Source organism: Crinia signifera, chromosome 2 (genome assembly GCF_055691185.1).
Source record: "Crinia signifera chromosome 2, ASM5569118v1, whole genome shotgun sequence".
NCBI lineage: Eukaryota > Metazoa > Chordata > Amphibia > Anura > Myobatrachidae > Crinia > Crinia signifera.
This window is the reverse complement of record NC_139218.1, coordinates 28,231,504-28,250,797: the sequence shown is the minus strand read 5'-3', so window position 1 is coordinate 28,250,797 and position 19,294 is coordinate 28,231,504. Positions and strand designations below refer to the sequence as shown.

The 19,294-nt window shown below is 44.2% G+C and overlaps 1 protein-coding gene across 2 annotated transcripts in view; it reads left to right on the top strand.

Annotated features, from left to right (window-relative positions):
- The window catches only part of APP (amyloid beta precursor protein), a 237,925-nt gene that overhangs the window by 90,608 nt on the left and 128,023 nt on the right, over positions 1-19,294 (top strand). For both annotated transcript variants that reach the window (XM_083171856.1, XM_083171857.1), the window contains exon 3: positions 16,828-16,957. In XM_083171856.1, the coding sequence (XP_083027982.1) occupies positions 16,828-16,957 (130 nt within the window). The remainder of the gene's footprint in view (positions 1-16,827; positions 16,958-19,294) is intronic.

Genomic DNA, 19,294 nt, shown 5'->3' with positions numbered 1-19,294 from the left:
ATGCTACAGAACTTACGTAGGAATCTAGGCGTAGTATGACACTACCCTGGGTCCACACCACTACACTCCTGTGTCTATTACCTTTAGTAAAGTTGTGGCAAGTGAAGGTGATCTAGTCAGATCGCTTAGAAAAGGGTCTGAAATCGCCCCTTGAGGCTTTAGGAGGTGAGCTCATGAACATGTTCCCCCTCCCTGAGAGGTGCTCTCCCTCCTCCCATTGTTCAGAATTATACATGGGCTAAAAACTTCATATACATATTTTTTAAGTGTATGTATCCAAAGTAATCAGCCCTGTTTCCTGCAGTGTCCGCGGCTGAATTGGGCAGCGCAACACCAGTGACTAGGTGGAAACCTGTGCATCTTTCATCTTTGATGTAGTAAACCCACCTACTGTTATTCTGGCCCCGCCCATTTTGATTTGGTGCCGCCCACATGAGGCCGCTTCCAGAAATTTTCCAGGGCCACTTTTGGTCCCCAATCCGCCCCTGCCTACACCCATATACAGTAATTATACTTACCCCTCCGGAGTTCTATGGCGGGCGGCGCTGAAGACCTAAATCACTGTTAAAATAGCAGCAGCGGCCATTTTCCCAGTGATTTGCACATGTGCAATAGAAATGTACCCAGACACAAGGCGGTCGCCACCATGTTCCTGGAGATCTGCACATGAGCAGTAGACTCTGGCTAGAGCCAGAGTGCAAGAGGCCAGATCGGATCCTGAATGTGGGCCCTCATCTCTCTGTATGCCTCTGCAAGTGATGGTGTGTCATTGGATGAGTTATGTGGGAGCGTAGATACACCTGGAACTCCTAGCATTGGGCTGGTGCTCCTGCTGGTGGGTATCAAAGCAAGTGCATGGATAGTAGCAGAGGTACCTGTATATACAGTTGTGCTCATAAGATTACATACCCTAGCAGAATTTGTGGTTTTCTGGCCATTTGTCAGAGAATATGAATGGTAGCTCACAAACTTTTCTTTCACTCATGGTTAGGGGTTGGGTGAAGCCATTTATTGTCAAACAACTGTGTTTAACCTTTTTACACCATAATGACAACAGAAACTACCCAAATGGCCCTGATCAATAGTTTACATACCCCAGTTCTTAATACCGTGTAGTGCCCCCTTTAACATCAATTACAGCTTGAAGTCTTTTGTGGTAGTTGTGGATGAGGCTCTTTATTTCCTCAGATGGTAAAGCTGCCCATTCTTCTTGGCAAAAAGCCTCCAGTTCCTGTAAATTCTTGGGCTGTCTTGCATGAACTGCACGTTGGAGATCTCCCCAGAGTGGCTCAATGATATTAACGTCAGGAGACTGAGATGGCCACCCCAGAACCTTCACTTTTTTCTGCTGTAGCCAATGACAGGTGGACTTGGCCTTGTGTTTTGGCTAGTTGTCATGTTGGAACGTCCAAGTACGTCCCATGCGCAGCTTCCAGGCTGATAAGTGCAAATTTTCTAATTTGATTGGTCCATGAGCGTTCGCGTTACGAGGGTTATGGGGGTTTTCGGTGGGGAAGGCACTCTGGGACCCTTCGCAGCTTACGGAGTCCACCAGAATCCAGAATCAGGCCCTTGGTTCTATTCACACAATTACAGCCAACTTGCATTCAGTTCTACATTGGCAAATTGTCCCTGATTACATAACACAGGATCGAACAAAATCATAAGGGAAGAGAATAAATGCTGACTATGCTACACAACGGATCAATACACGGACATTCCCCTGGTGCATCCTGCAGCGCAAAATGCATGTGTTGTCCTTTAACTGATGTCTCCACATTGTACACCCAGGTTCCAGCTTCTTCATTCATCACTTTGTGTCATTTACATCAAAATCACCGTGCCACGGAATCGATTGAATTGTATCATTTGATTTATGCCTGGAGTATGTCGCAGCTGTGCTTTCCTTTTTTATTTAATTCTATTTTTCAGTTTTTCTTGGGGCTTGCATAGAAATGAGTGTAATGTCATAGAATTAATGCCCCCCCCCCCCCTCCATCTCGCTCCCAAACTCCTGCCCTGAGCGTTGCTGTGTTTCTAACAGCATATTTCAGTGACTGCTTCCGGCTGCCTGGATGTTATGACAGCTGTCAAAAAAGCCAAAACAAAGGGACCGTAATTTGAGGACACTTAATATTCTCTATTTCTTCTCTCTGCTTTTTGATAGTCTACAAGCTCTTCAGTCCTGTTACAGCTAAAGGATCGCTAAATCTAGTATGCAAGTTACTGTGAATATAACGGAGCTACAGATGACCTTAGAAAATATTTCTGTAAAAATAAGAGCTGGTTATGTCTGAGTTTATGTTGTGGTTGTTGAAGAAAAAATGTTTAGTCTGAAGCTAATAATAACAACAGAATGCTCGGTCGCACTCAGCTGTGAAGAGATTTGGCATCTTTATTTTAGATTTGATTTAAGCTTTCAGGGTTTGGACATTTGCTATTTGCCTGTTTGGCCAGTGCACTTTTTTGCTAGAAAAGAAATGTCAGTGATGTTACTATAACATAAGCATAAAACACAAAAATCGTTAGCAAAAGATGCTTCCAACCGTTCCCAAACCACCAGCTTTGGAACGGACCATCAGTCTTCGGGTGCCTCCTCCTTCAGTTGGCCTCTTCATACTACCACCTGTCTGGCATTATGCCATTTGCAGGCAGAATGCGGCAGACATTACGGACTCTCCTGGCTGACCCTTTGCTGTTGAGGTTTTTCTCATTGGACAGTGGTATTTCCGCCAACAACCTATGTAGTGTGGACTGTGACATCATTGTACCACCCCTGTAGAGACTGAGCTCTTGGATCCTCTTGGCACCGCGTTTTTTCCTTTTATGTTCCACCCCAAACTAAATATTCTGTTTAAATTGGAACTATGCTTGGAATCATACAGCAAATGTAGTGCAGATGCTGCTAGTTTTCACTGAGGCAATGTCCCGCATTACTTTTTTTTCCTAATACGTCTGTTCTCTATTTCTCGCTAATTAGCGCTCTGTAATTTGTTTTTTAGGGATGCTGGGAAATCCGATTCTTTTTCATACATACTTGTAAGTCATCAAAGGAGCTCGTTCAGATCCCACTGTAAGCTGTGCTTCAGTCTACCGCTAGATTAGAGCAAACGGAGCGTGGTCAACAGTCACGTGGTTGACGTGAGTTTTTCATGTTTTTTGGGTGCCGATTGTCACAGGTCAACTTGGTTCATACTTTACTATCCAAGTGGACATAGTGAGATTATAATAGTGCCCGAAGCAAGGGGACACTCTGCACATATACAGTGTCCACGGAGACCCCTGTGACATACGGCACCAAAAAAAATATGAAAAACTCATGTCGGCATTGTGACCATCGCTCTAATGCTGGCGTCTTATGTTACTGTCCATCTAGACGTGGTCGACTATAGCTGGGTTCAACTAAGGGTGGTCGACCACGCCGATCCGCGATACCATAATGTCCAAACTGTGGCCCTCCAGCTGTTGTGAAACTACGCATCCCAGCATGCCTTGCCATAGTTTTAGCATTCCCTAATAGCAAAACTGTGGCAAGGCATGATGGGACTTGTAGTTTCACCACAGGTCACAGTTTGGACATGCCTGCCATAACCCTTAAATGCACTTATGCAAAAACAAAATCTGTATGTCAGTGTTCGCGAAAACCACCCAAAAAAGTGGGTCCCGGGGACCCTTCACTTCTAAAAATTGGGGTCCTACCTGACCTTTTCTGGGTCCCAACGGAATAAAGCCTCCTCTCGCCTTCTCCCCAGCATGGCACATGTGGGTCGGGGGGGGGACGGGTGTGGGGTATCAATTGGCCCACTCGCAAAAAGATACATACAGTATACACTAGAAACTATATAAACCTGAAAAAAGGGACAGTGCGCGCCGAAGGCGCGCGCTAAAAATTTAGGGCATGTTTTTTTACATGCACACACCGTTATGCCCAGTACACATTACAGCACACACCGTTATGCCCAGTACACATTACACGCCGATATGCCCAGTACACACCGTTATGCCCAGTACACATTATAGAACACACGATATGCCCAGTACACATTATAGCACACACTTTTATGACAAGTATATATTATAGCACATAAGTGCTGCTTACCTACATGCTTGTTGCTAGGGGTTATATGCTCCTTGCAGGGGTTACATGCTGGGGGGGCATTTTATGTTGGTTGCCACAGGGTGGGGGGGGGGGCATTTTTTGCCACGGAGGGGGGAGGGGGGGTCATTGCCCAAGGGCTGGAAAAGCGACATGCTGCTCAGCAGAGTAGGTGAGCGGGCTATCAGCGCAGCGGGGGACTGGATGTGGCTGGAATAGCTGACACGCTGCTCTGAGTTGTTTTAGCCACATCCAGTCCCCCGTCATCCTGACAGCCCGCTCACCGACACCTACTCTGCTGAGAGCGGCTGCATCCCATCCTGTCGCCCCCCCCCACGCTTTCAGAAGATAGCCAACATTGGGGAGAAGTGACCCAAGGGGGTCCTAGTGCTGGGTACTGTTTGGCTGGAGGGTACCTGGTCTGGGTAATGGCGGCGGTTGGGTGCTGTTTGGCTGGAGGGTGCCTGGCGCTGGGTAAGTGTGGCAGCGGGAGTAGGGGGATACCTTTCTGCTGGATCAAGTTGCAGACTCCAGCCTGTCCCGACACCGACACCCGGCCTCTGGTCCCTGGTCTCCCGCTGCAGACGATGCTACACAAAGGTAGCAATGCCGCACTCAGTTGCGCTGTTCTCTGCAGCCGCTGGAGTTGGCTGTCACTCCACGCCGTCTCCGTGTCTGCGCGCCGCTCTCCTTCAGCCAGCGGGTGGACTAGTGCGGGCGCCGGAACGTTGCCGCACTTAGTCACAACTCCCGTCACTGGCTCTTGAGGCGTCCTCTCTCCCTCCAGCGGTCCCGGGGTGCATGCCTTCTCAGGTCAGGACAGCTTCTTCTCCCATCCGCCTCTGATTTCCCGCCGTCACTTCACTTCTACTCCTCCGCGGACACACGCGCTGCTCCCTCTGGTCACACCGCTTCCCTTCTCGCTGGGACCTCTGACCCCTCTTCTCACTAGTCACACCTCACTTCCTCCTCGCTCCCATACATCCTCCAGTGCTGTCAATCAGCCTGGGGATGTTTTCTTCGCACCGCAAATGATCTGGGTATTAACCCTGCCCCCACTGGAAGAATCTGCACAGCGCGTCCTCGGGGACCCCTTTAGTTTTGACAGCTGAGTCCCCGGGGACTGTTTTGGGGTAAAATACGCGCTATAGCGCGTTTTTGCGAACCCTGTATGTATCTTATACCACTTTCACATCGCCGACACGTTTTAAAAACCGGTATTTAAAACGGTAATTAAAACGGGTCAGAGCCTTAACATTGCCGCAGATTACCGTTTTAAATACCGGTTTATACCCCTTTCACATCGCACTTTTAAAACGGTAAATTGCCGTTTTTTTTTCCCCTTTTTAAAACGTTTAAGCCTGCACTGTGAATGCATAGCATTGTACACATTCACATTGCACAAAAAACGGCAAGGAACCGTGTAGGACTCTGCTTTTTACACGGTTCGAAATGCCAGTTAACTTTAAACGGTAAATCGGCTGTGGTGCATTCACAGTGCAGGCTTAAACGTTTTAAAAAGGGAAAAAAACGGCAATTTACCGTTTTAAAAGTGCGATGTGAAAGGGGTATTACAATACAAGACTGTTTCGATCAATAATTCTAGATAATAACATGACTCGCCAATGCTGTGCAAGCTAAAATGATTTATTAAATATGTGTTTGGGAGTGCTGGCTAAGGAACGCCTCCCATCTGCACCATGCAGCCTTGCCAGGAGGTGTGTAAGCCCTTGCCTAATCCCCTGGCTTTCTTCCTGATATTTATTTTTCTGGTATATGGTGTACAGTATTTGTTGAGCTGCTGCTTTGGGCCAATTTGACATGTTTAAAATACATTAAACCATTAAAGAAGGCTGACGATTGTTTTGTGTACCGGCAGCCGGTTGGTGTTCTGCAAAAGCTAAAAATATTCTACATCACTTGACTTGGTTCTGTCTCTGAACACCAGAGAGATCCTGCGGTGTGAGGTGCTCGTCGGGAAACTGGGACAGCACAGGCGTTAAATATAGAAACGTTTTATTTAGGGGGAAGAACAAAAAAAAATTAGCTGATTATGCATAATTGACAGCTCTTGCGGTAAACAAAATATCTTTTAGCGATTCATAATAAGTGCGGGGAAAAAAACAGGCTATTTTCCTGTAGCCGCACAAAATGTTAGTGTGAAGGAATCGCAGACTGTGTTTAAATAAAATAGTGTTCTATTCTGAATTTTTTAAAAAGCTTAATTGGAAACAAATGTCAGTTTGTTGATTAGAACGTCTACCTTTGAACACAGTGTTCCGTTCTTATATGGAAATATTCCTGCGGGTCCTTTTTTATAAGGCCAGGTATTTTCTGTGGAATGTTTCAGACGGCTGTCGTTATTAATTCATACTTGCCTACTGTCCTGGAAAATGTGGGAGACTACTGGAAGAGCAGCCCACACTATTCCTTGTGAAACGATCAGGAGGGGAGTGAACACGCACGTGATTTCCAGTGAATTTAGTCATCGCTCCCTCTGTGTGTTCCCGGGATTTGAGGGACTGAGCTATTTGGGCATAATGACACACATCGCTCCATCCCGCCTCTCGTGGTTTCCACCGCCTTGTTCCTACAGGGGTGAAATGAAAAGTCAGCAAGACTGTATTAAATGTTTTGACTCAACCATATTAAATGCAGTAATGTGCTTTATGCACGTACTGTAGAAGAATTTTCCTAAAATGTATCTTTGTTCATTTTGTAAAGTTAAATTGAGATCTTTTAAAATATTAAATGCAAGGTTTGTGTTATAAATGGAAATTAATGTACAGTATATATAACTAATTGCTACACAGAGCAGGTACATCTAGAATGTATTCATGTGCAACCAAGATCCATGCACAGGAGGAGCGTGGTCACACTTTCTGCATACCTCTTTCTCCATGCGCATAAGACCGCAATCACTCTATGGTATATTTTGAGGTTTCGCTTGATACCTAGCTTCTATTTCTTATTCAGTGTTATAATACTATTGATTGGTTCTTTTCATAGAATTTCATGTTACTGTATGTTAATAACATGGCGACCACGCACAGATGGCACTTTATGTATTGAGCAGAGAAGCTTTGCAATGCCAGTTTGAGCTCTGTTTTCAATTTAATTTGCTAGTGAGGCCATCGGTGCTTAACATCGCTGGCATCAAACTATGAACTGTGACATGTGCCTGGTTTGTACCCATCAATGGACATCCCTGCTGTTGGAAATGAGAGTGGGGCTTATTTGCACACTGGAGTGTGGGATGAAGATCCACGCTTGCAATGCAGAGTGGTGCTGTCTTAATCATTGTTGGTGGAGAACCATCGAAAAAGCTTGAAAAAGCTGCTTCTTGCGGCGAAACGCGTTGGCCCAGGCTCCAAACTGCCCACTGAACACGCTGCTCCCTACCATCACCATCCACTACCCACAACCAACTGGAGATCCACAACTGCGAATTACCATCGGCACACCTGACCTGGAGTGAGGCACTCACCTTCTGAAGGCAAGCTGCCTATCTAATACCCACCCAGAGTCATCTTGCGGATGTCTTGACCTAACTTTCCATTCCGAATTGGGAGGCTCGCTACCCCCATATCACATCTGGATAAAGTTATTACTGAGCACCGCTGTGGCCAAGCACTACAGGATCATACCACCATTGGGTTCCCATTGAACTGTGGACATACAAAGGTGATATCAATACCCCAGTGGATGCAGCATTTTATTTCCCTCCACCCCTCTCCCCCCCCCCCCCCTTCTTTTACTGTGTAAATTGTATTTTATGTTTTTACATTATAGTATGCTATTGTAGTATTAAAAAATTATCTTTTAAATATCCTCACTCTGTCATCAATAAGCGCAGTCTACCCTTCTCTTTTCCATTTTCTATAGGGACTGACAATCCCTTTATTGACAGCTGCTGGTTGAGGCCACTCATACAGGCGCCCCTTCAGTTACCCTGGTAATTGACCCCCCCCCCCCCCCCCCCCCCGTTTTTTTTTCTGAGAACCATCGAATGTCTGCTATCAATGGTAAAACTATTGGTGGCAAATCCTCAATGGTCAATGATATGTTGATAGCCGGTTTCTGGCACCCATACTTGTTTTCAGTTCCTGCCCCAGTGGAGCTTACAATCTATATTCCCTACCACATGTACACGCTCAAAGACATAAAAGGGTTAGTTTGTTGGGAGTCAATTAACCTACCCGTATATTTTTGGAATGTGGGAGGAAACTGGGCGCAAGCACGGGGAGAATATACAAACTCCGCACAGTTAGGGCCATGGTGGGAATGGAACCCATGACCTCAGTTCTGTGAGGCAGCACTGCTAACCATTACACCGTCCGAGCTATTTAAAGAAAAGAAATCCATGTGATTGCTGCTGCTTTACCTAACATGAGTCATGTTTTGTTATAGGAAGCAATATCCGAGTCTAAAACATTAACAACTGAACAATGCATTGCTTACAGTGTATCCAGTACCAGTAAAAAGGGATCAGACATGGAGAATAGATGTGGGAGGATACAGTAATAAGGGTTGCGGTGTCGCAATGTGTCCAGCAATACAATAGAAATATCCTGAATAGATCACTAGCTGGTTTTTTGATGGGACAAAAAAATAATGGTTTGTGTAATAAGTAATGCATTGTGTAGGTTTGTTCAATGATACTGTTAGATTTAAAAAAAAAAACATGCTTTGACCTACAAAAAAAACAGGCCAGCATGACTACATTTGAAATATTGTTCATTCCAATTTTGTGTATAAAGATTTGTTTGATCTCAGAACCCACAGTGACTTAGTACATCCCGCCCAAATGCCAGTAATCCTGATGCAGTACCTGGGTTGTATTTAGGTCACGCACCTGATCTACAAAACAAACGGACACTGTTAATTGTCTGTACTTGTCAGTGGGGGAACTTGTGGTGAGCCCAGATGCAAAAATATATTTTGGGCCCTCCTTCTCCACTCAAACCCAAGTTCACAATATGCAACACAACAGTGGGTGACAGGGTGAAGCAGAGTGTGACAGGGGCCCCTAGTCCTCAACTGTATAGCGCAAAACATTATTCCGTTCTCTGGCTGTCCTGGATCGAGTCCAGTGTCTCCAAGCTCAGCCCTCCACCAGCTACCTCGATGGGACTGGCCCATGATGGATGACCAGTTGGAATGAGTCTACACCAATCACGAGGCACAGCAGCAGCGTGTTTACGCATTCACATTAATTTGTAGGAACCTTGTTTTTGGCAGCAAGTTACCCGGCCGCTGAGCAATGGGTAAAATCCATAGCAGTCAGTAGTTTATGGTAGGAGAAATTTTTAAAGGTTTTCAATATCACAAAGTTTGTGTCTGCTTTATACAGATGTGCGTTAGATGGCACCTTCTTGGGGGAAAGTTGGAAAGATAATTTGTAACCACTGATGTCACAAAGGTCTTATCCAGGGAGGCTAAAATATGTTTCAGGACAGTAAAATAGTCCTACAAACAGGCCCATTATTAAAAGTATAGACCCACGGGTTTTGGAACTTCATGCCAAGTGGTGAGAGGACTTCCTTGTTGGTTCTGCACCCTTCTTGACATTGTAAAACATTTTAAATGCTTTATAACCAGGTATTTCCTTTTAAGTCAAAATCTACCAAACTAAGGAAATCCAGGGCTTTAGGGACCAGCTCTACAAGACCTGCTCGGGGGTAGCCATAGAGATCGGCATATGATGTTAACACAATATAATTTTTGGCCTTAATGAAGGCAGCTATGTTTGAGGAAAATTTAGAGGCTGTCAAAGTCTACAGAGAGCATAACATTTGCTGTTCCTTCTGGCTTTTCCAAGTGCCCACAACAATGGTTCAGTCACAGCTGCAAGGACTAGGGATCACCATTGATGGTAGAGAACTGTTGGTTCTCCTCTGTCCAAAAGTCCAGCACAGTCTACAATTCAAACTGCCACCTCCGAACGCTGTCAAACATCGCCGTCCAGGACCCACTATCAGGTTTGCTGTTCTCCCTAGTTGAACTTTGGGCCGCCCTGCAGCCCCACCTCTGGACCTACCACTCTTGAGGTAAAAGAATGTAAAACCCATCAGGTTTATTTTTCCTTCTAAACTGTAATTATTCTGTTGAACTATCGTGTAATGGAGCTCACACTCCTCCAAAGGGCCATGTATCCGCTTTTAGCAACTGACATTGAGTGCTTCATCTTCACGCTGAAGAAGTCTCACTTTGTGACAGATGTATGACTAGATAAGAAGAATCCTAGTGAGGGAGGCTGCCTCTGATCGCATTCATGGCCATCTGCTATCTCTGGTTTAGACTAGACGAGTGATGGTACCGTAGTGTCTTTCTGTATGTCAGTCTGACAGATGTAGGAAAAGACATCTTTTTAAGTATTGCTAAAAAGCAATTTGTACCTCAATCCGAGGCTTGTCATTCTTCATGGTGTCAGATTTAGTGATATATGGTCGCTTGAAAGTTACTTGCATCAAGCAAGCCGCTATGTGCGAGGATTTATTTAGTCTCTGCAGAGATTGATTGCTCAGGCTTTTTTGTCTGTCTGGAGCTTGCAAAGTGTGTGTCCATGTCCTCACGCAGAAGCTGGCTGCAGTGTGAATTGCTTTTGTCTGTTATAATGAGGTACAGCGGTCCCCACCAATGTCTGTGTTTTGGGCTGGCCCATACAGTACCATAACGCATAGAGAAAACTGATCAATCGTCATTCTAAAAGGGCTGCTGAACGCTGCTATCCTTTTTAGTAATCTTCCACTGAACCTACATAACCTCTTTATGCTTCCATTCAACACTTGAATGAGTGTAAATATTAATGTTTGGGTTGAGAGCATTCCAGACCACACTTGAAAACCCTTGTCACTTTCTCTCTCAACAGATGCTGCCTGGATATTGACTGTTTCTTAGCCGCTTAAAATGCTAAAGTTCTGATTCAGCGTTGCATGTAAAGATGCCACAATTTCTGTGTTTGTAAATCAATATGGACGTCCTTTTGTATTCAATATTGGCTGCATCTATGCAACCGGTACAGTCCCGTAAATCTGCTGTGGAAAATAAATGCCACCATTAGCGCTCATTTGTAACAGAACTGTCCCTGGTTCAGGAGATCCACCTAAAGGCGCCAGTATCTTGGCTTTCCTCTTCATAGCACCCGAATGGACACCTCCATGGCCAATTAGTGCTGCTTGCAGATACCTCGTTATTTGCATAGTTACACCTACTCAGTCACAATTAGCGATACGGTTGAGATGTTTACACCTCTAAAACACCCCAAAGACCATGGGGCACCAATAGTGTGTGTGTGGGAGGGGGGGGGGGCAGTGATGTTTAGCTGCATTGTGGTAGAAATGGCGGGAAAACTGTTTTTAATTATTTTTTTCAGGTACTCTGTGGTATTTTGCCACACATTACCCTTATTCTGTGGTCTTTTATATGTCTTCCATCACATTATGAAGTCACTAGAATATTTTATCTTAGCTAGTCAAAGCATTGACGCTTGGGTACAAATGGAGTGGACTGAGATGATGTACAAGCCAATTAGCTCCCAACTGGCATTGTACACTGTGTTTGAAAAATTACAATTAAGAGCTGGTTGATACTTTCTCTCCACTTTTTTTTCTCCAAAAGTTTATGCTGTACAAATCCAAAATATTTTTATTATTTACTTTACAGTCATACATTTATACCGTTCTGTAATATAGCCTTAGATGAATTGGCAATCCTGAAGTAATAAAGGTTCCACTTGTGGAGCTGACATTTTCCGCTCTGTATGTATTGCTTAATGTCATACGCATCCCATATGGGATAAAAATTCATTTTGTATATCGTTTTACTTTTTTTTTTATTTTATTTTTTCATAAATCGTAGCCAAAAGCGTTGTGTTTCCATATGCACACCTTCAAATCAAATCCCGTTGTCTAATGGAAGACCGTTTAAGTTGTACTTACATACTGTTCTGTTGGAAGAAAATCTCTCCCCAGTGAGTGTCAGTATAATTGAGACTCCTCTAGCAGTTTTGGAATTGTCACAGCTAATGGCAGCCTAATTATAATATAATAATTTTCCACTTTTACAACATTTATGCCATCTTTTGAAAGAACACCTATCTAAGGTGGCATTGTAAGATTACTTTCATGCGTTTTTGTTGCAAAAGAAAAAAATAGTCTCGGGTTTCCTTTCTTGGCAATTTAAGACTCATATTATGAAATTGCTGATAAGACGACAGAGCTGTCTTATTTTCTGCTAGCAATACTGCTTTTTTCCCCCCACCGCTGATGTGAGAGCATTCAATTGCTTGCAGTGATTTACTGCATCTGGGATAAAAGTGGTAGCCTTGAACTTTAACGTCTGGGGCTATTCAATTACAGCCCCTTTTCCTGGCGCGATAAAGTACCACACACTACATGTTAACCCATAGAATCCGGGTTAACACAGCGGTTTCCAAATGGTGTGCTTGCGGGCCAAGAAATTGCATGAAATCGTCCCTAATCGCATGTGTTTGACATTGCATCTAATCAGATGCGTGGTTCCGTGTGCATCAGATCAGACTAGGAGGTTGGACCTCCAACTCTGACCCCTTTCCAGTGGTGTGGAATGGGGTTGCATGCAATCCTGCCACCTTGGAAGGTCACGGGGCAACTTAAGTGGGATCGGGTGGCCATACACTGCTGTGTCTTCTGGGAGTAGTGTATGGGCCACCTTTTTTAAACTATGTGGACAAACAGAAACAGATCTTGTCCCTGGCAACATAACCACAATTTACTTAATTCAAATTTTTTTTATTTTTGTGGCCTAGAGGTGCCGTGAAATTTTACTCTAGGGCAGGGGTGGCCGAACCGGTCCACGAGATCTACCAACAGTCCACATTTCCCAGATCACCTAGCTGGTGCACAGCTGCAGTCATTACTAACTGTCACATTTTCAATCCTGCTGCATTCATTCCTACTATAGATCCACAGGTTGCCTGAAAAACATAAACTGTTGGTAGATCTTGAGGACAGGTTTGGCCACCCCTGCTCTAGGGTGTTGTGATTCAAAAAAGGTCAGGAACCGCTGAGTTTACAGGTTTGCGGCACCTGCGATCAGGACATTTAAAGCGCATTTCGGGTTTATTCCTCCATTGGCTCAAACAGATATCCGTGTTAACTACAGTTTTCAGGCTGATCGGAGGCTGCCTTGGGGTTATATTGAATTGAACTCCAAAAATCTAATAGCCAAAGCCCAACATATTTTAAGCTCAACTGTGATGGGTGACATCTTTGATTTCTGATGTTTCAATGTGCGTAGCTTGGTTTTATGCTGAAAATTATTACAAATATTGTATACATTTGCCTCCAGGCTGTGTGTGTAAGGTGTGCATGAAACTTAAAGCATTTCATTTTCACACTTGAGTCCCTTCCTCAAGATCTCTCCATTACGGTATGCAAATAATTCAAAATGCTTCTGGTCCCAAACATTCCACAAATGGTAGATTCAAATTGTACTGCCTCTTAGAGATGTGCCTATCCCCACACTCCCCCACTCTCCACAGGCATTCTCTGAAAACCACCCTACCTTACTGTATCCAGCAGAGGGCGGAAAAGAGAGATATGAAAATTTCTTCGCCCAACACATAGCAACCCTTCACCGCCACTACTTAAATCTCAAGCAGGGCCTAATATCTTTATCTTCTGCTTTTACAAAGCTGCAATATTTATAATACTATGTGACTCGTGCCGCAGTAGGAATACAGGAAAGGGCCACCAGTCAGGCGCTGGGAATTGTATTACTTATTCCACTTTTCTCTTATTGTCCTAATGCAAATTCAGTTTTGCATATAATGGCATTACTTACATTTCCAGTCATTGTCAGGAAATCTCAGAGGAATCCCGCTTTAACTCTTCTCCCCTCTGTATCATTTTTTTAGCAGGGAGAATAGAGTTGTAGTTGGCGGAAGGCAAATTTGACAAAGAAGAAATGGGTAAAATAAAATGAATCGCAATTTACATTCTCCTATTCCCCGTGAGTCCCAGAAGACAACTCATGCAATCATTTGTAACTGTCGCTGGAAGCCCACAAGAGGTTTCATAAGAAGTTGTGGGTGGTTTTGATGTAATGCAAAGCTCCAGTTATCATTATTGCTGCAGTGTTTATTATTGCGCAGCTGCACGTCCTGAGGAAATCATTCTAGTCGGAGCCATTATAAAAGTGTAATGTTATTCACCAGCCGAATTACTAAGTATGCTCTCACAAACTCAACTATAATGACTACATTGCTCACTGTCAGAGAGCAGTCTCCGCTGGCATGTCTCTCTCTTTCGCTGCATTGTGTCAGAGGATTGCTGTTTTTACCCTTATTTTCCTAATTGTTGAGGCTTTTATGCCAGGCACTTGATGTTTATCTACCAGCTCAGGCACTTCCCCTCAGAGTTAGCCTACATGGCACTAATGCAGTGAAACTGGTAACTATTGTTGTTTGTGTGTATTACATACCCTAAAACGTGACCCATTCCATTAGGTACAAAATGCTCTGTTCCTGGTCTTCCCTGTCAGTGTCAGTTACAGATGTGAGCCTGCAGCACAGTCCATTATTCAAAAAGGGGAGTCACACCAACTGCCACCCTAAACAACACTGTCTTGGACTCACTGACAGTTGATGTGACACCCACCCCCCATTTTGAATTTTGGACTGTGCTGGAGCCCCACCTCTGTAACTGCCACTGGCAGGAAAGTCCAGGAACAGAGCATTTTGTGCCTAATGGAATGGGTCATGTTGGAGGGTATGGTATTATAATGGCTGAGGTGATTGCGCAACCATCATTGGTACTCACAGAAGAGCAGACCGGTTCCCTGCATCCTGCCTAGTGATTCGGACAGCATGGAGAGACACTGGCAGTCTTGTGTATGCGGGGCTAAAATAACAGGAATAATGTCATATTAGCTCCACCCTCTTCACAGCATTCTGCACGAATTGTGCAGAGCTTTATCATTCATGTCCGAGTCCATCCCCGCTTCCTGAAGTGCACCCCGTTTTCGGCAGTCTCTTTAATTATGTTTGAATGAATGTGTATAGCACAAAGACAGTATTGCCTCGACTGGAAGCAAAGTGTCTCTGGAAATGATTTTGGGACAGATGCACTAAGCTTCAAAAGTGATAAAATGGAGAGTGATAAACAGCCAGCCAATCAGCTCCTACCTGCCATGCCACAGACTGTGTTTGAAAAAGGTCAGACAGGAGCTGATTGGTTGGTTGTTTGTAACTCTCCATGTTATCAGTTTTAAAGCTTTGAATGGTTGACAGCTAGCCTGTTGTATTACACCGGCCATGAAATGCTGCTGGGGTGAGCTGTGTTAATGGGTGTTCCCGTCTTGCTCTCCCCTTGGCCCTACATGATTGGCTGTTGGTTCCCCAGGGAAAGCATCACATCGTGTCACGTATAGAGTGCTGTTTTATCAAAAACACCGAAATATGGGGTATGGGAAATTCGAAATAGGAAATGAAACTGCATACGGTGTACTTGAGAAGTGTGTTCGTGTTCCCTGTTCAGTTTTTAACACTAGCCATGCCAATACATTTTACAGCTGCTAAACTTTTTTTTGGAATACGCTGATGAATTTTCGATCTTGCAGGGAAGGGTGATTCTGGTAGCCGTTTACTGTCTTGTACTCTCCACTTTGATTCAAATGTTCCAACTATAGATGACTATAAAATAAAGGTCTTAAAATTCACTTGTGCTGAATTCGGCAGCAGAGCAGCCATTTTTGAAGTGACACAAGGTGCCGGTGAAACAATCTACATGTTTTGCAAGGTAACCTAATTTGTATGTGGTTGGAGGGGGCATCGCTGCTGCTACTTGCACGCCGGATTGGCCTCAGCTGCTGGAGACACTACTTCTGCTTGATGACAAGCTCCAATCCCTTCCTCTGTCTGTCCATGTGTGTCATTAACTGTTCTTCGACACACACTGGGGCAGATGTATTAAGCCTGGCTAAGCGATAAAGTGGAAGGAGATAACGCAACAGCCAATCAGATGAGTTTTAAATATGACAGTTGGGAGTTGATTGGCTGGTGCGTTATCTCCTTCCCATTTTTCTCCAGTTTATCTCTTCTCCAGGCTTAATACATCTGCCCCAATGCGCTCACTATCCAGTCAAACCATCTTGGTTTGAACAAGAGCTTTAAGTGGGTTTGTCCTGTTTCATCAGTTATCCTTCGAATAATATCAAAGTGTCTCCAGATGTTGATGAACTACATATTCCAGCATGCCTTACATCAGTTTCAGCATGGCCAAATAGTTAAACTAAGGCAAGGCATGCTGGGATGTGTAGTTCATCAACAGCTGGAGGGCCACATATTGCCCACCCCTGTTCTACAGTATGGGCCTTATTCAGATCTGAGCTCAGTACAAATTCGTTTGGAAAATGGGCAAAACCATGTGCACTGCAGGTGGGGCAGATGTAACGTGCAGAGATAGATTTGTGCGAGTTATTTTGTTTCTGTGCAGGGTAAATACTGGCTGCATTAATTAATTTTTACCCTGCAATTTAGATTTCAGTTTCAGCACACCCCACCCAAATTTAACTCTCTTTGCACAGGTTACATCTGCCCCACCTGCAGTGCACATGGTTTTGCCCATTTTCCAAACAAATTTGTACTGAGCTCAGATCTGAATAAGGCCTTATGTCTGTTTTTCAACAGAGCTGAAAGTTCTGAAATGATATCTACTTTTCTGAATGTCTTTGCATCATTTCTCTTCCAGGTCTACCCAGAATTACAGATAACCAACGTGGTGGAAGCCAACCAGCCCGTCACCATCCAGAACTGGTGCAAGCGAGGGCGTAAGCAATGCAAGAGCCACACTCACATTGTGGTTCCATACCGGTGTTTAGGTGAGTAGCTGGGACGATCCCGTTGCCATTTGTAATTTGCTAAGGATGTTGCTAGGGATGATGCGGAATGTGAGCATGATCATTTACTGCAATGAAGAACATTTATGAGAACTGATGTACAAACAAGGTCTATCCATACCACCCAACACCTGGCATTTGCTGTGACTACACCCCTACTGGAGAAGACCAATCACAATGTTTTATTCTGTCACCAGATAGGATGTGCATTCAGCTGGTACACTCATTAGAACAACGGGGTTTTAAATTTGGATCTTTGGTGCAGTTAAAGTGGGGGCAGGGGGTGCCATTGCTATGGGACCAAGAGTCTTATGAGGCCCACCTCTGCGGCCTTACGCAACCGCACCCAGATCTACCTGGTTCCCAGAAATGTCCGCTAAGCACTGTGGGCCTTATTCTAGTTCACTCTTTCTGACAAAATCCTTCTTAGATGGACAAAACCATGTGCACTGCAGGGGGGTAGATGTAAAATGTGCAGAGAGAATTAGATTCGGGTGAGTTATTTTGTTTCTGTGCAGGGTAAATACTGGCTGCTTTATTTTTACACTGCAATATAGATCTCACTTAGAACTAAAACCCCACCCAAATCTAATTCTCTCTGCACAAGTTACATCTGCCCCACCTGCAGTGCACGTGGTTTTGTCCATCTAAGAAGGATTTTGTCAGAGAGTGAACTAGAATAAGGCCCTGTGTGACATCATTTTCACTGTGGTCATTGTGTAGCAATATAATGTGGCATATTAAGTGGGGGCACTTTAGAGGGACAAAGGGGCAGATTTACTAAGCCTTGGGTAATAACGTGGAGAGAGATAAAGTACTAACCAATAAGTTCCTAACTGCTATGTTATAAGCTCTGTTTAAAAAAATAACAGATGATTGGTAGTTTATCTCTCCCTGTCCAAGGCTTAAGGTGCCCACAGACGCATCAATTATCGAATGCGTTTTGTACTTTTTAAGCACAAATTGCATCTTATGTACAATTATTGGGTGGTGTTTATGGGCTTGTGCGATGCGATGCGCGTTCCCGGGAGCCCGATATTGTATGTCTAAAAAAGTACGTGCTGCACGTACTTTTTAGACTACATCTGAAATTACCATTACAAACATGGGTTCATCACATGCATCCAAGTGCACATCTCATAGCAAGCTGGAAGAAAAATTGTATAGAACCATTGTACAGTCAAAAACGCATAGCACAGTACAATTGTAGCGTCTGTGGGCACCTTTAGTACATCTACCCCATAATATGAACTCGGGCACTATGGGGTGTATTGAATGCGGTCGTGAGGCGGTTAAACGGCGGGGATCACCAAAACAAGCGATCCTCGCTGTTTTAACCCTGCGCCGGCTGCTCACCCAATTCAACCCGCCGGGGAAATTCCCCCAAACAGCGAGGCTCGGGGCTAGTGCAGGGAGCCACTGCATTTAGTCACGAGCCTCGCGGTTTTAGCAGCTGCATACACCATTTCCCCCTCGCTCCAAAAACCCAGTGAGGGGAGAAACGGCGTGTGGCAGGGGATCCGTTCAATACTGACCCTGCGAGCTGTGACAGCAAGCAGGCAGCCCTCCTCGCTGTCACAGCTCGCAGAAAACATTGATTACACCCCTATGTGGTATAATGGAAAATAAGGTGCTATTACTGGGGCGTAACAGTAACTGGGGCATTACTATAGGTCATAAAGTGAAGTTGGACACTACAATCGGGCATAAATTATCTAGCGCACTGCTAGGCGGCTCTCGAGAAGGGGAATGGCGCTTCTTTAAAATGTTGCTTTGATGTCCACAAAGATCTGTCCACGCCCCTCATTGGGGCTAGACGGTTTAAGAGTCTGCTACTGTATTGTTGCGTAAATGAAAACTGCTGTTACAGTAGAGATACATTGTGTTTTACTTTTTACATATTTGAAAAATAAACTTTTGATGGTCCTGTGAAGAGAGGTCCTGTCGGGGCAACACGCGCACATTAAATTCTCACCAAAGGACGTGCGTTTTATGTAGGTTTTAAACCACCCTGCGCAGAATGTTGCTGGCAGCATGAAATCTGTTTCTTTTATTATGTGTCACTTAGATTTATCATAACTGTCTCTGTTTTATGACGCCTTAGAAAATACCCCAATATAATATGTGATTTATGCTGTGGAATTATTAAGATTCATATTTACCATTACCAGCCTGGTGTTCCGGCTGGGTGACTGTAATTATTTTTACAATAATACTTTTTATGTGCAATAAAATCACTTTTGTTCCAAAAATAATGATTATAATAAAGTCCAATAATAATGCGTTATTAGTTTTCCTGTGTGTGTTTAGGGAATAACA